The sequence below is a fragment of the Hydra vulgaris genome, chromosome 11 (assembly GCF_038396675.1).
Source record: "Hydra vulgaris chromosome 11, alternate assembly HydraT2T_AEP".
Taxonomy (NCBI): domain Eukaryota; kingdom Metazoa; phylum Cnidaria; class Hydrozoa; order Anthoathecata; family Hydridae; genus Hydra; species Hydra vulgaris.
In genome coordinates, this window is record NC_088930.1 from 48,300,550 (window position 1) to 48,322,145 (window position 21,596).

The 21,596-nt window shown below is 29.2% G+C and overlaps 2 protein-coding genes across 2 annotated transcripts; one reads left to right on the plus strand and one right to left on the minus strand.

Annotated features, from left to right (window-relative positions):
* Nucleotides 1–13,011: 13,011 nt before the first annotated feature.
* LOC100215550 (uncharacterized) lies at nt 13,012–14,589 on the plus strand. The gene is made up of 3 exons (XM_065809049.1): nt 13,012–13,346; nt 13,477–13,733; nt 14,251–14,589. Exons 1-3 carry the CDS (start codon nt 13,211–13,213, stop codon nt 14,482–14,484), a joined length of 627 nt encoding a protein of 208 aa, XP_065665121.1. The 5' UTR covers nt 13,012–13,210; the 3' UTR covers nt 14,485–14,589.
* Nucleotides 14,590–19,045: 4,456 nt separating this feature from the next.
* LOC136087090 (zinc finger MYM-type protein 1-like) lies at nt 19,046–20,968 on the minus strand. Its single transcript, XM_065809596.1, has one exon. It carries the CDS (start codon nt 20,966–20,968, stop codon nt 19,046–19,048), a length of 1,923 nt encoding a protein of 640 aa, XP_065665668.1.
* Nucleotides 20,969–21,596: the final 628 nt, after the last annotated feature.

A 21,596-nucleotide genomic window follows, 5' to 3' on the forward strand; every position in this document is an offset into this window, starting at 1 on the left:
CTTTATAGATATACTTATATATATACAATTTATATATATATATCAAATTGTTAATTTGTTTAAATTTAAATAAAATTTACGAATGCTGTTTTTTAACTGAACTTTTTATAAACTAGTTATTATAAACTTTTACAAAAGTTGTCAAAATTTTAAAAACAAATGCACATCCATATCACACTAATTCAGTTTTTATATAAAACAAAACAGGATGTTTTTTTCAGTTGTTAAGTTCAAATAACTAAGTTATCATATAATTAAGACTTCCTTAAATATAACAAAATTGTTTTGTTTTTTTTAAGGAGTCTTTTAACTAAATATAATATTTTACAGAATTCTATTTAAAAGTTTTTTAAATAGCTTATTGAAAATTTGATACATCTTTGAAACTAAAGTTCCGTATGTTTCAGTCGTTTTTCCAGTTAGATTTTTTGTGCCTAGTAAGATTATAAACAGCTGAAAATATTAACAGCAAAAGAAAATTTTTTTGATGGGGGTGTTTTGAGATATTGGGCCCCAAAGTTGTTTTATAGAAACTAGTTGTTTTATTAATTTTTAAGCATGTTCCTTTTATATTTTAGCATTTTAAGTACATTTATTGAATTCAGCATCAAAAAAACATGATATATGTTTATTTTCATGTTTTTGCCATTTTTGTTTCTTATTATTTTAAGGAAAATGTTTTTTCAGAGTGTTATGAAAACCGGGTCATTTTAGGAAACCAGGTCAGTAATAAAATTGCAGTATCTTGTCAACCTCTCAACATTTTTAGCTAAAATTTAAATGTTAACTTTTCTTTTTAAGATGCAACAGCCAAAGAGGTTTTTAAAAAATTTGAAGACCCATGGTTCAAAATTTTCTAAATTTTGGGTGATTTGATGCGGAATTACCCCTATCTTATTGTATAAATTTATTGAATATTTAAGAAAACAACAAAAAATAAAAAATAAAAAAATTAACTGACCTTCATTACTACATGGATCTCGAAACTGCGCTTACCACAATTACTCCGTGGATCTCAAAACTAAGCTTACCATTATTACTACGTGGATCTCGAAATCATACTTATCACGACTATAACGCGGATCTTGAAATCACGCTAGAAAATATTTTTCTAAATTTCATTTTACTCAGTTACAGTTTTACAGTTAACTTATCAGATTTTTACGAAACGCAGTAAATAATATTTTGTTATATAATATGATGTAAGTAGAAATATGATATAGATAAGAACAATTTCGCTTGTGGGTATTCTTTTTTTTTTCAATTTTCGAGCTCGTTTCGAACCTGGATCTCCTGCTTATAAAGCAAGCGCTCTAACCACTGCGCCACGGCCGCAAATTTTTAATGCAAAGTCTTATTGACGGAAATCTAAATTGGTATAAACATTTCGCCTATTCAGGTAGTAAAGTATCCAAAAGTATTGTAGCATATTACCAATCACGTTATTTTTAAAAAACCACTACTCGAACAAATCTGCTATAGCTATGTTCAAAGTTATCAAAATTACGGTAACATGGGTTAACTTGGGATAGTACCTATAACAGTAAACTAGAAACTTTCTATCGTAAACAGAAGCATGCTAAACGAGTGATTAAGCATGTACGAGTGCATGTGCAAAGCATGCTATGCGAGTGATCAATTTAAAATAAAAAGAACATTCAAAACCTCTTTTTGAACAAATGTCTTTATTAACATTTTTTGAACTAAATGTATATAATGTTTTAAGTCTTATGTATAATAACAAAATGAAAAAAAGTCCGTCAGTTTTCTATAGTTAAACACAAAAAAAAGTTCAAGTATAAATATTTATTGCGCACAAATAGTACCCTGTTAGACCCGTCTTGTAAAAATAAGCTTGAGCAATTTAAAATTACTTATCGTGCACCTTTTATCTGGAATAAATTTCATAATACTTAATTTAAATAACATTTTTTATTATATAAAACTATATTTTGAACATTGCTAACGCAATGTTCAAAATATAGTTTTAGCGTAAATTTCATAGATAAAAGCTCTTCTTCGATGCGCTCTTATAAAACTGACATCTGAGAGCTCCTTAAAAACAATAAAAAAATTCCACCATCATATTATTGCAATAACTTTGCAATCATGATTTTTCAGAAATTGCAAAAACATTTACTATCATGACATACATATAAAGTTAATATAAAATTTTTGTGAATATGTTTTAATATGTATGACGATATAGAGCGGTTCTTGGTGATAAGACCATTTGATCTTGTACAAGTTTTCCGCGATCTTTTTACATTGTTACAGAAGTTTATTTATTATTTATGTGAAATTACATTTGTCAAATTTTGTTTTTATGTGTGTATTTGCTGTTAACGAATCTTTATTATGTAATCACGAAGTTGTATAACTGAGGAACAAAAAATAAATTTAAATGTAAATAAAATAACAAAAAAATATCTTTAATCAATTTATATTCAATTTTAAAAATTGAGTTTTTTTTACTTTTGGTAGAAGTGATTGACTTAGAAAAACGTTAAAATGCTTTTACATAAAACTAAAAAAGAAAAAACATTAATAATTAAAAAGAAAAATAATGAAAAAATTATATCTGATTCAGTTTTTTTTTAATCAATAAAATGTGCGTGATAAGAAAGTTTGAATATCATGATGGTAAATTTGTTGAAAAAAAAAGGAAGTTTGGTTTTTTATGTTTTGAACGTTTTATGCCGATTATTGTAGATGCTTTGAAATATATATTAACAAAAAATAAATTTATCAATAAAAAAATTGTTAAATTTGCATTGAAGAGTTTCAACAATTACTTTTCAATGCTGCTTTTAACTTTTACACATTTAATTCAAATCATCATTTATCCAACACAATTGCATTTAAAAACCTTAAGCAAAGTTCAATTTATAAGCGAAATTTCAACACCATACTCCATGGTTTACAATATCATCAAATTTACATTTATTTCCAGTTAGTAATAAAAAAGTGTTCGACTCGATTTGCAAACTTTTAATAAAAGCAGTTGCAGATCTAACATTTAAACCTTTACAACTTTTAATGCTCGATAGTTATAAATCGGGTAATCTCGTTTTCTTTGTCATAACGTTGATAAAATGATACAAATATGTGGCGTAGTCAATGAGTCAATTTAATTAATTAGTTTAAATTAAAATTTAGTATAAATTAAAAGTTTATCCTAAAAGACAAAAGGTAGATAACTCATCGATTTCACTACCATTCATAAATATAGGAAGTTATAGATTATTGCAACAACGATTAGCTGAAAAAAATTGGGTTTTATCTGAGTTAAAGTTCACCAGCCACTGAAAACCATATGCTGTAGCAGAAGTGAGATCCTTTTCAAGCTCTAATGTACCCTCCCAATCAAAGAGTGTTGGCTTCTTTTCAAGACAGGAATAAATGGCAGTATCATCAGCGAACAATACCACCTTAGATGTGAACATTTTTAAGAGATCGTTAATGTAAATTAAAAAATTATAGGGCCAAGGATAGAACCTAAAGGAACTCCTGATGTTACAGGAAATGAAGAAGAGTGCTGTCCATCGAAGATAACTTCTATACTACGATTGGTAAGAAAAGATTCAATCGTCTTTAAAATGTTACCTGATACACCTTATCAGATAACACCTTTAAGACTATTTATCAAAGACTTAGAAATGTTGAGAGTGATAGCCCTATCCACTCCACATCTATCGAATGCACAATAAAAACTATCGGTTATTACCGTTAACAAATCAGCTCTAGAACGAGAAAATTGAAATCCATATTCATTATCAGAAAGTAAGTGATATGATTGATGAGAGATTGTCTAGGATAGTAAGAAGACTAATGGGACGGTAGTTAGACGAGTCAGATTGCTCTCTAGAATTTTTTAAAAATAGGAATATCAAATGCCGCCTTTCAGCAGGATGGAAAATAGTTTCGAAAGTATATACGACAACTCCGGAGAACACTTCTGCAAGACTATAAAGGTATATTGTGCTGACCACAAGCTGTAGACGAGTCTAAGTGATGATGATGATGATGATGATGATGATGATGATGATGATGATGATGATGATGATGATGATGATGATGATGATGATGATGATGATGATGATGATGATGATGATGATGATGATGATGATGATGATGATGATGATGATGATGATGATGATGATGATGATGATGATGATGATGATGATGATGATGATGATGATGATGATGATGATGATAATGATGATGATGATGATTAGGTAGGTTGCAATTAGTAGAATCAAAAGATGAGATTAATGAAAGTTTCTTAGCAAACAATTTAGCTTTGTCTTTAGGTGAGATAACAAACCAGAAATTGTTTCAAAGGTCACAAAACATTTGATGTAAATGCCCGAGCTGTAATTAGTTTTCGGGGTAGTGACAATAGGTGATAAGTGTTTAAATATGGTTTTAAAGTCAAAGCAATTTGGATGCAAAATATGGAGAATAAAAAAGGTTCACCACTGTCAAATAAATCATGATAAACTCTCTGATGCAATGGAGTCATCAGGTGCTATTGATAATCTAATGCAACATTTTTTGTCAGACATATTGTTTTATTATTTATATATATATATATATATATATATATATATATATATATATATATATATATATATATATACAGAGAGAAAGAGAGAGAAAGAGAGAGAAAGAGAGATTTGCCTAATTCAGCAATTAATGGTCAAAATCATTAATTTAGCGAATAATTTGATAACATATTTAATCCTTCGGTTAAATCTACATTAATTAAATGGTAAACTTAATTTCAAATAAGTTTTTAAATTAAATAAAATTTTAAAAGTAAATAAAACAAAGATTTTTTAAAATAGAAAAAAAAATTCTCACCTAAAAATTGAGTTGAAGATGCAAATAGGATAATTGAAGATCTTAGGAGAAAAATAAAAAAAGATTTAAAATTAAAAAAGAAAGTTAAACAAAAACATTTCGTTTTTTTTTTTCGTCGCATTAAATGAAAGTACATTTTTTATTTAAATATTTATTAAGAAAAAGTATAAAAATTTTATTTTAGCATTTTATCAACTGATACTTATGAATCGTGTGTGTCATTATCGTATCGTGTGTGTATCTCATTTATCATGTGTGTCATCATCGTCTCAAATCGTAAAGATGTAATTGAAATGTTTCTCAGCTCTCAATGATGAAAATTCTTAAAAACTTAAGTAGGTAGCCATAATAAAAAAACAATAATGAGTAAGTATCCAATAGATTGTTTATATGGGGCATTGCCGCTCAGTATGTCTTTTTAATATAATGCAGCTTTTATTTTATTTTTATGAAAAAAGTGGATAAAAAATTTTTTTTTTCTAGATTATTTAAGTGCTTCAAGAAGCTCTAATGGTCTTGTCGCAGAACACCGTTCATCTAGAAATTTCGCGCCTTTTTTCTCAATAGTTCGCGAACATGGTCAGAGCAGGAATCAAATCTCGGACCTTTTCAGGCTAAATCTTTATCGGCATTATATGTCTAATAATAAATAATATTAGAAAGTTTGCGCAACTTGAAAGTTATGAATAGCATTGTGAAGAAAGTTTTGGTCGGGTCTGGGTAAAACGGCTGTTAATACTATGAGAGCCACACCCAACTCTGATGGTTAATGGGTCTTAACCCGAACCATTAACAGCCTTAAATGTAACAACTTTTAACTTTAATAATATCTCAACATAATGTAAACTTTTAATAGTTTCAAAAATACAATACTATAATGGCAATTTTTTATACAACACTGAATAACAACAGAAAATTTAAAAATTCAATGAAAAAATCTTACAAAGAAAATCATTAATCTTCACATAATGGACATACTAACTTTTCCTCATCTTCAGAATCATACCCTATGCACGCCTCATGGTTCCATACTTTACATTTACAACATTGTCGCATACTTTCCACAGACTTTTGCTGGCACAACGAACAAAACCAATCATTCACTTCCACATTTATAGACTTTCTTTTCTTTACATTTGCTTTTCTTTTGTCGTTATTCTTTTTATTAACAGCTTTAGAAGTGGAAATGGAAAATCTTTTTTCGTCAGGGCTTTAGTAACATAGTTAAAACTTTTTTGCGGCCGACCATAGCCATATTTTTCTTTTTAGCAGGACTCAGCATTAAATCAGTGAAACTTGCATTAAAATTCATTTCGGGTTGAGTGACTGGAGCTGTTGAGGGACTGGGTTGATCGACTGAAACCATATGTAGATATGTAGATGTATAATTATTAGTGGGCCTTATTACCCGCTTTGGACCTGCCAGATATAGAAGAATAGAAGCATTATAAAATATTTAAAAATGTGAAAATACTTACCTTAAAAATTAGACGTGAACAGTTATTGACGGAACCAACGAAGTAATCTTGCTTTGTCGAACGCACGGTAAAGAAAGGCTGATTTCTTTTTGCTGCCAGTGACAAAACCAGATAACTCTAATACATTAATGCCAAAAAAAAGTTTCGCATTTTATATTTTCCCGTACTTTGGATAAGTGGGCCTTATTACCCGCTGGGCCTTAATACCTACACTCACCTTATATAAAAGTAAATTGTAGGTAACTTCCAAAGTAAATATTTTACATCAAACTTTAAATACAATTAAAGTCTGATAAAAGCATTGAAATTCTTAATATTTATTTTGTTCTTTTTAGTTAATAATCTAGATTTTTAAATTTATGGTGCTAATTTAGTTTAATATCTTTTAAAAGTGACAGAGAAAATCTACTATATTAAAATCCGTAAGTACTAAATAACGTCTTAATTTAAACTTGAATTGCGAAAATATTTTTTCTTTAATATTAACAATTTGCTGAAAGTTTTTCTATATAATTGGTCTCTGGTACTGAATAGAATAAGAACATAGATTTTGATTATATTTTTGAGTAATAAAATTATTTTCTGAAAACTTGGTGGGGTATTTATGGCTTACTTCTCTAAAATAAGGATAGAATATCGTTGGAGACGGTCCATGCTTTATTTTATACATGAACTGTATGACTAGAAATATGTTGATTTTAAACACAATTAATGCATTGAGTTTAAGTATAACTTTTTTTTAGCTTAGCGTAGCTGGTGCATGCTTGGTACGTAGCTAGTGCATGCTTATACAATATTATCGTAAGTTAAATAGCTAGGTATAAAGCAAAAATATAAAAATATGTAAAAATGGTTTTGCTTTGTACATAATTACAATTTTTATTGAAAGTTTTCTTTCAAGAATGCTTATATGATTCCTCCACGATTAATTTTCGTCTAAAATAACACGTAAATAACACCTTAAAAAACTACAGTTGTTTGTCTAGTAATATGTATATAATAAATTTTAAGAACAGTAGTTTCTTTTTATGTTTTTACCTATTTTTCCAAATGGATATTATTATTAGATGTTATTTTCATTGTCATTAAAATCAATATGATTCTGATGGAGTAAAGATAGATCTTAGTAGTAGTCCTGATCTTTAAAGTATTTCAAAGTAGTCCTGATCTTTAAAGTAGTTCAAAGTTTTTTTGTTTAAAAAATCGTTTCCTTTAACTGTTGAGGTGTTAAATGTTTTTCTATATTTGAGTTTATAATAAGGTACTGTTTTGCTTTCGTCACGCATACATTGAATAAATTAAAACTAAGGATTCTAGGATCGGAATGCGGACAAACAACTCAAAAATGTATGACAACAATAACACAAGTTATTCTTTTTTCAATACAAATTCTCATTAACTATTTGAATTCTTGTATAGTGTTAAGAGCTGATGACGATGAAAGTTTTCAACTTGATCAGTTAGTTTAAATTTGACATTTTAAAGCCTGATTACTTCATGTTTTTATTTTTATCAGTTGATAGTTTTTATTGGAAATTAGTGAAATTTAATAAACGAATGAATTTAACGAATCTTAATACGTTAAGGATGGGTATATTTTCCAAAAGATAACTAATTACCCCTCCTTTGTTCTAAACACTTGAGAGTAAACGTTTGTACAAAAAGAACTTGACAACATCAGATAAATATTAACAAGTTCTGTAAACATTAAGTGTTAAAATGATATTTTTAAAATAAAAATATTAAAAATATATTTAGTTAATAAGTATATAAATTTCTTCTAAAAAGTTGCGACCAAATAAGATAAGTACATATTTACAAAAATGTTTATGAATAAGTTTTAATCCATAATTTTTAAGAAAGTTTAAATTTCAATTCTGAAAAATTTTTTTAAATGATTTTTATTTTTTTTAAATTCACTTTTTTTTTTTTTTTTGTATTAGTACTTGTTTAAGGATTACACAAAGGAATCTTTATATAATCATAGAAAAAAGAGTGAATAAATTGCAATTAGCGAAAAAAAATAACAAAGTCAATAAACAGGTAAGTTTGCAAAAATGAGCAGCCGTGGCACAGTGATAGTGCACTTGCCTCAGAAACAAAGGATATGTGTTTCAATCAGTACACAAAATTTTAGTTCATGGCTGTGCCATCATTGCTAGACAGTACTTGCCAACTGGACTGATGTCAGAGGAGGCCAAAGAGGCACGTAACAAGGATTTTAAAAAGTTTAGGGAAGATTTCAGTAGAAAGACTTCTAGAATAGATACAAATCGCGACCTGGTTAACAGACTACTTGTATCTAGTGATCCTGTTATAACATCATTAAGAATTTTGAAAAAGAGGTTGATTTAAAAAAAAAGTTTTACTAAGCCTATTAATTATAATTTTGTTATTAAAAACTAAAACATTCTTGATAAAAATAAATATTATTTCATATATAATGATTATTTACATATCTAAATGGGTTTGGGGAGCAATTGGGTAATAATTAGGTTTTGTCCACCAAGTCCCATATACCTGGCCCACTGTGCTCTGGGTAAGTTTTGCGACATCGGTTAGGAAGGAGGCATGAACTTCCAGTTAAATGTTCATCCGCGGTGCTCTGTGATAAGACCGTGGGGACTTCTTGGAGCACCTAAATAAAATTAAAAAAAAAATTAAAAATCAAAAAATAAAATTTAAATTTTACAAAGATATTCAAGAACATAGGCATCGCTAAAAGCTTTCCTATTATAGAGTAACATAAACTAATTAAGATGCTACTGCCAACAAATAAAGCCTAACTCTAATAAGTAATCCGAACTTTAGATTGAATTGTTTATTTTAATTTGAATCTAAATAAATATGTTCATTGAATCGTTCAAAATAAACTCGTGCTTTTTACAATTCTTTTTGATTGCATGTCCTTTTCTTTTGTAAACGTTTCACACACATAAAAATAGTGCAATATAAATAGTTGCTTGTTTCTGTAAAAACATGTCTTCAATTATAAATTCCTTTATAGACAAGAAAACATTTTGAAAATTAATAAACTCCATAATTCCACACTTCAGAAATATAGCCACATCACTACACTGATATAAAATTTGATACACGCTTATGCTTTTTTACAGAAAACAATTAAGACTTTGTTTTAACTCTCACACTCCTTGAGCTAAAATATGAATGTTGACAATTTGCTGGTCTAAGAAAGTCATAAAAGTAGAAAATTAGGATTCATTAAAGCGATAAAATCTTATTTTTTATGTTCATATAATATATTAGTACTAAGAAAGGACTAAATGATGCAAAAAATCAAAAATAAAATCATGGCTATTTTCTGTATTAAAATCATCAATGCTGCATTCTGTATTTATATCAGAACTAATAAAGAGTCAACAAATTTTTTTGTTTTAATGTTTATACATATTATTTGCAGAAGCGGTTCTACGAGTAAAAAGATGGTGGAGGGGGTTGAATCCTTAAAAAGTACCGACTAGTTTCTTAAAGAAAAAAAGAAAAAGAAAGGTTCTTAAAACTAAAACTTACCCAACTGAATTGTGCCAAATACCCAACTAGTTGACTAAATTCGTAAAAAAACCGACTATAATTTAAAAATTGTCTTCTTTAAAGGGGTGGAACACCCACACACACCCCACCCACACACACCCTCCCCCACCCACAAAATCCCGTAAAATCGCCTCTGATTTTTTGCATCTATGTTAACATTACTTTCATTCTTTTCGACAAGAAAATCTAAGAAAAGCTTTGCAAAAAGTTTAATAAATCTATATTTAGAACCGCAGCGGTACCCTATCAGGAATATAGGGAAATGATCGGATCAGTTTTTAAGATACCTTTTTGAATATTTTTATTAAAAATGTCTCTTGTAATAATATTATCTATTAGAGTAGCCGAGACCCTAGTCGGGCGAATAATTAAGCATATAGATCCTGTTTCAAATAATTTTTTATAAAACTTTTTAATAAACCAGCTGACGTTCACGCCGTCAGGTGGTTTATAACAACAGCTTAGAATAACTTTTTTTATTTCTTCGAGTAAAAGTTCAATTGATAATACGTTTTCATCGCCATCGGAGACGCCTAAATCATTTCTCATATTATAAAAGATATTTTCATGAACGTAAATTAGAAGCCCTCCACTCTGTTTGTAAATTTTTTTTTTTCTTTTGAGATAATTTTAAAATGAAAATTATTAAAGTTATTGTCAAAATCGTTTAATGTAACCCATGTTTCAGTTAAACAAATGATGATAAATAGATATTTTGTTTCTTTTAAAAGATTTAAAATTCCGATCTAAACATCATATATTGAGGTGGAGAATTCGAACTCGATTTGAACTTTTTTAATTGCATTCTGAAATAGAAAATCTTTTTATTCTTTAGGATAAAAATAAGCCCAATCCGTAAATGTTTCGCAAAAAAAAACTTTTTTTTTTTTTCTGCTATTATACTTTCCCAGCAAACATGCTGTAGCGAGTTTTCAGTGGACCTATATAGGCATTTTGAGCGGACCATGTAGTTTTGCACATCGGTTACTTAGTGGACCATTAGTGGCAGCCACCAAAAGTTACTAGTCAATAACTAGCCACTATTAAATTGTCGGAAATTTATCGGCTTGTTTGTTTGCTATAATTTCTGTTTTTGATTTAGTTTTAGTACTTTTTTAAGATTCCCAGCAAACATTGCTTTAGTGGATTTTCAGTGGATCTATATAGGCATTTTTTAGCGGTTTATTGGAGTTTTGCTCATCGGTTACTTAGTGGACCATTAGTGGCAGCGCAAGAAATGGAAAGCTGATAACTTTCCTATTTGTTAATAGTGGCTAGTTATCGGCTGACCAATATTTGGCGGCTGCCACTAATGGTTCACTAAGTAATCGATGAGCAAAACTTCAGCTCAAAACGGTCCACTCAAAATGCCTTTATAGGTCCACTAAAATTTTGCTATAGAATGTTTACTGGTTTTTTTTTTTTCTAAATTCAACAATTTAATAAAAGCTTGATAAAATAATATTGTTTGCTAAATTCGGACCAAATAAAAAAACGAGTTTTTTTAAACACAAATCTTGTTTTGTTTCTTTTCTCCTTTATTATTATTTTTTTACCTTTGTAATTACACTTTTACTAAAAGTATTCAACTTTTAAGCACATACATGTTTTTTAAAATTATAAACAAGCTGAAAAGAGTAATAGCTAATCAAGTTTCTTTAGGAGAAAAGAATTCGTAAAAAAAAGTTTGTTTGAAAAAAATTTTCAAGTTTAAGAAGCGAGACCAATTTAATTTAAGGGCAGTTTTCTTGAGGTTTTTTACTATTATTATTGAGTTCATAGTAATTTTGGTATTAATAGTAAATAAAATTTATATATATATATATATATATATATATATATATATATATATATATATATATATATATATATATATATATATATATATATATATATATATATATATATATATATATATATATATATATATATATATATATATAGTTATGTGAATGAAATAATACATTGCTCTAGTTTATGTTGTACTTACGATATAGACAGTAATAAAGTATTTTTTTCAAGTGCGCTATTTTAAAATTTACCGAATTCGAGACTCGGTAAATATTACTGAGCTTCAGGTGTGCCATTTTAAAATCCGCATAATATTAATATCCGTAAATAGATTTTATGATATGTTGTGCTCTACATCATTATGTTTCAAACAAAAAAGCAAACAAAAAGCTATAAAATAAAAAAATAGTTTTTTACAGTGAAACTGTGACATTAGAGAATATTAATGTCTGTAATACAAACATGATTTCCATTATATATATATATATATATATATATATATATATATATATATATATATATATATATATATATATATATATATATATATATATATATATATATATATATATATATATATATATATATATATATATATATATATATATATTACATTCACATAACTATATTTGTACATAAATAGTTATGTATAAATATAGTTATGTGAATGAAATAACATATTGCTCTAGTTTATTATTGTCTATATCGTAAGTTGTAGATCTGTTTAATATTTAAAAAACGTGATTTTTAAACGCCGTTATGTTGTTTGTTTTTCCTATAGTGTATCTACCATTATCGGTTATTATTCTTCCGACGCAAAAAATAGATATCAGAACGCGTTGCGTGAATTCGTCTGATAAGAGGTCACTTTCTATTTAATTATGCTTTCATTGTCTTTTTTACTATAAAATTACGTACTGTTTTGAATCAGACGCTTTGTTTGAGTGAAAAGAAATTTTTGAATTTACGTTAAGCAAATGTGTCTTAACTAAAAACAAAAAGACAAATAAATTTTAAATCATAAACTAAAGGAATTATTTCATACAAAATCAAAAACCAAATAAAAAAACATCGAAGATGTAATCGTCATTCAGTTTCAATGATTAAAGCTTTGAAAACTCAGTTTTTATTTTTTAAATAATTTATCCTTTTTTTTTACCTTTGATTTGAATTTCACCTGTCTTTAAAATTTTAATAAATTATGATCCCTCATAATAAAAAAAAAAGAAACCTTTAGAAACTTTATGAAGATAATGAAATTAAGATATTACCCAATGAATCTTATCTGAAGTCACTTATAGCTTCTAATTGTGTTTTCTCTATTGATCGGTATTCCGAATAGAAATAAGATCTTTAAAGATCTAGAAATAAAATTTATAAAGATCTAAGAATAAAACGTAGGATTTATAAAGGAATAAGAAATAAGCATTAAGACCTCTGAAATTCTAGAAATAAAAAACCCTAAAAATATAATAAAAAGTAATCAAAAGTTTAATTATCGTTATTATACCTGTTTTAAAAAAATGGCTAGATTGTATTTACTTAAGAGAAACACTGCCGATGAATTGCCTTTAACACCTGATAGTGACCCATCCACAACAGTTACATTTCAAGGGGTATTAAACAAGGAAGAATCTTTAAGGATCAATGACATAAAAGGTAAACATTTTTAACTTAATTTGAAGGTTAGCTTAAATTTAGTATATTTAAATCTTAAACTTTATCATCAAGATTTTATTTAACTGAGTATGTTTACGGCAATATTGTCAACATTATTGAAAATCTTTAGAAACAAACACAATTAATGACGAGCATTTTAACCTGAGTATGATGCAGTCAATTATTACAGAATTTCGTGACCACCCAGATCGCTTACTCTCAAATCAAAACTTACAACTAATTTTAGAAAGTTTGGGCGAACCTACAGACTCCAATACAATACAAGAATGGATGAGGTTTTATGATCAAAACAATAAAGGAGGGATTGAACTAGCTGGCTTTTTGCAGATTGTTCTTGATCAAATTCTTCCTATTGAAGATTCGGAGGTATACGTATATAAAAACTACTTTTATTTAGAGGGAGAAGTCCATATAAATTTAAATATCATGAGGTTAATTTTATTTTACACTTATTCTTATAAATTAAATTAAATATACAATACAAGTTACCAAAAACTAAAAACTGTCGCTAATTTGTTTTGAATGATTTTCAAAAACTTTTATTAAAGTTAGAGTTCGTCAAACGTCAACTTTTTTGTATAAAGAATACCAGAAAAGACTTGTGTTGATTTTTCTAAAAATTACTTTTTCTTGGATTTTATAATATTTTCATTAAATTGCGCAGATTGGTAATATCTAATCTTTCAAACCAGTGTATCTTTCAAACCAGTAATCTTTCAAACCACTTAAAAATAAAAATAGAAAAGGTAAAACTACTTGGACTAACGACGAATTCTATGTAAAAATTTCCCTTAGCTTATGTTTCTCCCTTATCTTATGTTTAATTGAATAGCAATAAATTCTTATTTTCATTTTTTATTAATAAAACTTTTAAAATATTTAGGAGGAAATTGATGATGCTTTCAAAGTTTTCGATACAGATGACAGCGGCGAGATTAATTGTGATGCTTTAGAGTATATTCTAAAAACAAGAGGCAATTGTCTATCGACGGAAGAATTTGGTATACTCATGAGCAAAAACAACCCTAAAAAAGAAAAGTCATTTAAATGGAAAGAATTTTGTCAAAGGTTTGCTAAAGAAGTTTATCCAACAAATGCAAGTAATGCCCTCTCGTAATCTCGTAATCTCGTAATTGATGGAAAGTCAAATAACTATAAAAATATTTTTTTCAAACTATTTTTTGAATAAAATGTAAAAGTGTAAAAATGTTTAAAAAATCAAGTTGTGAATTTTTTATTTAAACAGATATTAGGTAATGCGGTGAGCTATGAAGGCCGCAGTTTTTAGTAATTAAAAAAGTCTTAAACGCGTTACGAAACGTTAGACTTCAAAACCATTACTCAACTTATTTTGAAACCGCAAATAATGTGTTACCTAACGACGTATAATACATCAATAAAAAAATATACAACAAAAATTGTTGTAACTAGGGCTTTTTTACTTACATTTTTTTTACTTACACGAGTAATTTTTATCAAAAAGTAAATTACATTAGTAATTTTAAACTTTTTATGTAAATTTATATTTCCGTATAAGTAACTAATTTTTTTGAAACGACTTTTACTTTATAATATAAGTTTTTTTACTTTCAAAAGTAAGTTATGTATAAAAGAATATTACATCAAAAGTAACTTACTTTTACATGTAAAAGTAAGTCACATGAAAAAGCTGTTTACTTTTACATTTTAAAATTAATTACTTTTGAAAATTCCATTACATAATATAAAAGTTTCTCAAACTGTAATCTATTTTTTTACCTATAAAAATAACTAATTTAAAAAATTATATTAAAAAATAACTTGCATATGAAATTAAATTACATAAAAGTAATATGCTACCCAATGTAAATTAAATTTACAAATAAAATAATATCTTTTAAGTAGAAATTTTTTATTTTAAAAGTAATAAATCTTTTTTAAAAATAATTTATATAAAATAAAATTTAAATTACATAAGCTTACATTTTATTTAGTTTGTTAAGTAAATTAAAAGTAATTTATATAAAGTAAGTAAATAAATTTACTTATATTTTAAGTAAGTAAATAAACTTACTTATATTTAACAATAACTTTGACAGGATCTTGTGCAAAAGTAATGCAAAAAAGTAAAACTTTAAGTCACTAACATTTAGTTTGCCGCAACATTTGATTTGCGCGGTTTTAGGTATTTCTTCCCTGTAAAATTTGAAAATATCAATAAAGGTTTCTGCCCATAATTAAAACCCTCTCTAGTTCCGGTCCAGTTTTAGTTATAATAACCATTCTCTTAATCAAACCGTTTCTAAAATGTTCACTCTCTGGCCAACCATTCGAAAAGTCTGGAATTTAGACAAAGCTGAAACAAACCAGTTAGTAAAAGGCGCATATACCCATTGGAGACTCAGAAAGGGTAGTTTATTAGAAAGGAAAATAATTGGCATAATTGTTAGATCTTTTTTACAAGTTTTTTTACGTAAATGTATTTACTATTTAAAAACTAAGGAGAGAAAGTTTAAACTTGTCCTGAATTATGGAGGCTATTACACCATGTCCTGAAGATTAAGGAGCTCCAAACTTTTTAAGAGGACGCTTTATTTTTGTAAAGATATTTTGCCACTTTAATACAAAAAAAGTTCACCTGCTCAAGAATATCCTTTGACTCTAAAAGTCGTGGTTTAAACAACTACGGTACTTTTATATTTGATTATTTTTAGATTTGAGCAGCCTTGGCGCAGTGGTAGTGCACTTGCTTCAGAAACAAAGGATCCATAGTTCAAACTCTATCTCTGGGAAAGTTTTGCGACATTGGTTAGGAAGGAGGTGAGGACTTCCAATTAAATACTCATCCACGGTGCTCTGTGATAAGATCATAAGGACTTCTTGGGGCACCTAAATAAAATTAATATATGGGCATGAAAAATTCAGAACTTTTCACGTAAATATCTTTATCTGCGTGTAGTACCAGTGGCCTACCTACTGTAAGACCAGTATTACCAAAACTTACGGTCCCACAAGCAACTGAACCTAGAGCCGCAAGGTTTAGGAGCCCTAAGATATAGGTAAAGAGTTTTTTTATTTTTTTAGAAAAGTTATTGTTTTAGAGAAACAGAAATTGGGCACTTCGGCCACGTATATCTAATGACAAAATATGTCTTGCTACGCCACTGTGTCATATACGTATAACCCGAGCTGTAGCGAAGAAATGATTTATACGTAAATATTTTTTTTTTTTTTTTTTAATTTTATTTTGCCGTATAATACTATTTACAATGAGAAAAATCGTTTACATATATAATAAATGGCCGGAGCAAGAAGAAGACATACTGTCTTATCACCGAGCCCCGTTAACATTGAAACTTTATACATAAAAGTATATATATATACATATATTTCTACAAAGATATTATAAAACTTATAATAAGATATAAAAATAGCATAAGTTTTCAATAACAACATATTTAAATGAAAAATAAAAGTCAGAAGATCAAAAAAAAAATAAGTTATGACTTTCACAAATGACAAGGCTCTCCATGAGCAGTTCTCTTAACGCCAAAAATAATTTTGCATGCAATTTTTTGTTTACTATAAATTTTTTTAAGCTTTCCATAGTTGCTACTTCCCCATGCAATATTGCAATAGGATAGATAACTATGGATAAATGAAAAATATATAATTTTTAAAGACTTAATATTAAGAAATGGTTTAACTCTATAAAGAACAGAAATATTTTTTGGAAATTTTATTTTCAATAGATTTAATATGAGATTTCCATGATATATTTTCATCTAATATTATTCCGAGGAAGTTTACAATTGATTCTCTTTTAATAACTGAATTATTCATAAAGAGATTGGGTAATTTTAGTGGGAGGTGATCACTCTTACTAGGTTTATGAAACAACAAAAATTTAGTTTTCAGCACATTTAATGAAAGTTTATTACAAATAATCCAATCATTAACTTTTATTAGTTCTTCATTAAATATTTTAAAAAGATCTTTTATATTTTTATTTGAGTAAAAAAGATTAGAGTCGTCAGCAAACAAAATAAGATTTAAAGTCTTTGAAGCTAAATATAAATCGTTAATGTACAACAAGAATAATAGTGGTCCTAGGATGGATCCCTGGGGAACACCACAAGTTATAACTTTGTTTCCTGTTTCATTTTCTTTATACACTATGTATTGCTTCCTGTTTGACAGGTAATTTTTAAACCAGAGTAGGTTATTGTTTAATACTCCATAGAGTTCTAGTTTTTCTATAAGTATGTCATGGTCAACTGTGTCAAATGCTTTTGACAGATCAATAAAAACTCCTAGTGTATAACAATCATTATTGAACCCATCGGATATATAATTTATTAAATCGATTATTGCATGATCCGTTGAATGTTTTTTTTTGAATCCAAATTGTTTATTATACAGTATTTTGTTTTTGGTTAAATATTTATTAAGCCTATCATACATAATACGTTCTAACAATTTTGAAAAGCATGGTAAGACAGAAATAGGTCTATAATTTGATATAATTGTGTTATCGCCAGTTTTAAAAATAGGTGATGTTTTAGCAATTTTTAATTTCTCCGGTACAATACCGGATTGTATTGAAAGGTTAAAAATATGAAACAAAGATGGTTCTATGATATCGAAGATTACTTTAACTACGTTCACGCTAATTTGATCAATGCCAGCGGATTTATTATTTTTCAGACTATTGTACGCATTACGCACCTCAGTTATATTTAAACTAACTTCTTTCATAGATATATTGGCAGGGCCGGATTAGGACATTTTTAGGCCTGGGGCTGTAAGTATAGGAGGGCCTAATGTGGCGGTAAGGTAAAAATGCCGAGCGTTAGCGAGCCTAAACCCGGGGGGTCAGTGGGCCGGAGGCCCCCAGCCGGGGGGGTTTGGGGGTCCCCCAGACCCCCCAAGTAGGAGGGTCAGGGGGGCAGCTGTCCCCAGAATTTTTTTTTTCAGTCTTGCTAATAAAAGGACACAATCTAGGTATGTTTTAGAGCATTTTTTTAATAATTTTTTACCAACTGGTTAGGTACAGCTACACCCCTTTGGCCCAGACACCCATATATATGTAAACTGACAAAAGGTCTTGAATCATGACTTAAGAAAGCAACTGCTGAGCTGTAGGTATATTTACTATTGAGACAGTGGAGTACGTGTATCAAATTGATGTGTTCACCTCCAATAAAGGAAGAAAATACCAATAATATTGGTATTTAAATGAAAAAATTAAAAAAATAAAAATAAAACCATATTTCAAATACACAAAAATTCATTCTTTAACTCAATGTTTATTACTGTGCACTGACAAATTCTTAAGGTATTGTATTGTTGTTTTATCATGTAAATATTTTTTCATATGTTTTCCAGGATATAGATCATTGGGCGGTGAAAATTTGGCAAAGGTCAAACAGAGAAGTGAAGTACATGTATGCCCTTAGTACAGTCTAACATTACAAAAGCACCAATAACAATATTTAAGTTATATTGGAATAGGATAGCATTTAGCAATATAAGCAAACATATATCATTTTTAGTATTGTTGATGGTGTCAAATATTTAGCTGAAGCTAGAATCTTCATATATTTTTCTTTTGAAAGTATAAAAAAAAAAACAATAAATATAAATTGTAGCATAATTTATGTACTATTTAGTTAATCAATTAACTTTAAAATAGTTTTTTATATATTGACTTTTCTGGCCTTTTTTGAAGCAAACTTCTTGATCACTACTGTGAAATCTCTTGATCTAACTATGTCACTTTCAATGCATAATAAAGCCAAATCATTTAAGCGAGGTTGTCCCATTGTTGATCTAAGTTCATTCATAACTCTTTTAAGGACTGAAAAAGATCTTTCTCTAGTACAGTTTGTGACCATAAAAGACAAATAAATTCTCAACACAGTGTAGACATTCACAAAGGTATCGGTCAAACTATTCTTAACTAGAAAGGTGTACATTTGCAGTTCAACACAATCAGTTTCATTGGGCGGTGACAATTTGGCAAACAGAGAAGTGAAGTGAATAAATTCACCATGACAGTTAGGTTCAACATCTTCAAAATATGTTTCACATACAAATGAAACATGATCTCTCATACCATCATTGGACAAAGATTGTAGATTTTTAAGAAAACCAAACCTTTTGCTGACTGTATCATATGCATTAGCCCTCTGTTTAAGAGCAACTAACAATTGATCAACTATAGGCAAAAAACACTGAACTTTAAACTTATCAGAAGGGGATAACTCTAGATCTTCTGAGTCACCATAATCCCATCTCTGGTTCCTCTTGCGCTTTCGCCTTGATTCACCTTTGTACGAATCGGTACCCAGATCCTTTCCTTCCTTTTCAAATGCTGTGAACTGGCTCCGAAGAGAATGAACAAAATCACCCAAAGAACGAAGCAGTTCCGTAGCGGTGTTGAGATCCATGTCTACCCCTTGTAAGTACTTGCTAGTTAAATTGAACCTATTCAGAATTTTTGACCACAATTGAACTAGGATACCTGTTTCATGATGACTCATTATATCTTTCAATCCTGCGGCTTCAAGTCGTGTTTCTGGCTTTTGGGACATATCTTGACACATGATATCCAGTGTAGACTTCACTTGCGTATAGCCAACCTGGAGGGAGTGTACAGCATCATAATGTGCTGACCATCTGGTATCAGATAACCTTTTTAAGGTAGGCATATTAAGTGGCTTTAAAACTGCCATCAAAAGATTCCAACGAGAGGTGGAGGCAGAAAAAAATGCAAACAGCTTATTTACAAAGTCAAAAAACGTTACAGCCTCAGAACAACATCCTACAGCACATTGACCAACAAGGTTAAGCGAATGAGCACAACATGGTATGTATTCAGCTAAGTTATCATGTTCTTTTATTTTTGCTTGCATGCCATTGAAACGGCCACTCATGTTGGCAGCATTATCGTAGGATTGACCTCGGCAATCTTTAATTGAAATGCCAGTATTTTCCATAAAATCAAGTAACTTTGTTGCTAATCCTTCCCCAGTGTGCTCTTCTATAGGGATAAATGTCACAAAACGTTCAACTGGTCCTTTAGAAGTCATGTAACGGAATATAATGGTAAGCTGATCTACATGTGAAATATCTGGTGTTGAGTCAATACTAACTGCAAAGTATTTTGCTTCTTTAATCTCAGTTAAAATGTGGTCCAAAACGTCACGACTTAACACATGAATAAATTCATCACATATAGTTGATGACAGATATGACACATGACCTCGGCCTTTGTTCGCTCTTTTCTGAATATGTTCTGCAAGCAATGGGTCAAACTCAGCCACTAGCTCTAAGCAACCTAAATAATTGCCATTGTGGACAGAACCCACAATTTCGTTACTGCCACGGAATGACAACCCACGCGATGCTAACATTTTGATTACGGTAAGAATACGCAACAGTATGTCATTCCAGTACTTTTTCTCTGATTCAAATTGCTCTGTGAGCCTCTTACTAATGTGCTCTCCAGCTTTCCTACGTGTTAAAAGGGTTTCAATTGATTGAATGTGGGTTTCACTTGTTTCATGGTGAGCTAAGTCTCTTGCAGCGTGTTTCCAATCATCATATCCTGATGACATCAAAGCAGATGCTCCAATTCCACATTTTGAATTAAATAATTTACAATGGGCCTAGAAAACCTTACTAGTTGATGGGGATTAGCAAATCCAGTCTCTCTTAATTTTCTCACCATTCACTTTTTCCCGGAAAAAAAGGGACTTTGTACACTGTCGTTTAAACTTAAAAGTGTCACCAGGCAGTACTTTAGTAGATAATTTAAAATCGCTATCCATATGTTGGCATGATAAAAACCCATCTGCACTTTTGCTGAAATACTCACGCAGGTCGTCGGTTATAATCCACTCAGCCACATCGGTGTTGACAGTGTGGGTCGTCAGAGCCAGGGGTAACACTGCTGAGATAGTTGAGACGCTTGAACTTGCTGTAGCTGAGTCTGCTGAGACACTATTAGAATTACCTGGAACTGGTGCTGACATAGTTAGTGAGTTTGAACTCGCTGTAGCTGAGTCTGCTGAGACACTATTAGAATTACCTGGAACTGGTGCTGACATAAATGAGTTTGAACTCGCTGAACTATCTGGAACTGGTGCTGATATAAATGAGTTTGAACTCGCTGTAGCTGAGTCTGCAGGGACACTATTAGCACTACCTGGAACTGGTGCTGACATTATTGACATAGTTAGTGAA

Coding starts and splice junctions, on each gene's coding strand:
- LOC100215550 (XM_065809049.1), top strand. CDS start 13,211: ATGGCTAGATTGTATTTACTTAAGAGAAACACTGCCGATGAATTGCCT. Junction 13,347..13,476: donor AAGGATCAATGACATAAAAG/GTAAACATTTTT, acceptor GAAAATCTTTAG/AAACAAACACAATTAATGAC. Junction 13,734..14,250: donor TTCCTATTGAAGATTCGGAG/GTATACGTATAT, acceptor TAAAATATTTAG/GAGGAAATTGATGATGCTTT.
- LOC136087090 (XM_065809596.1), bottom strand. CDS start 20,968: ATGTCATCAGGATATGATGATTGGAAACACGCTGCAAGAGACTTAGCT.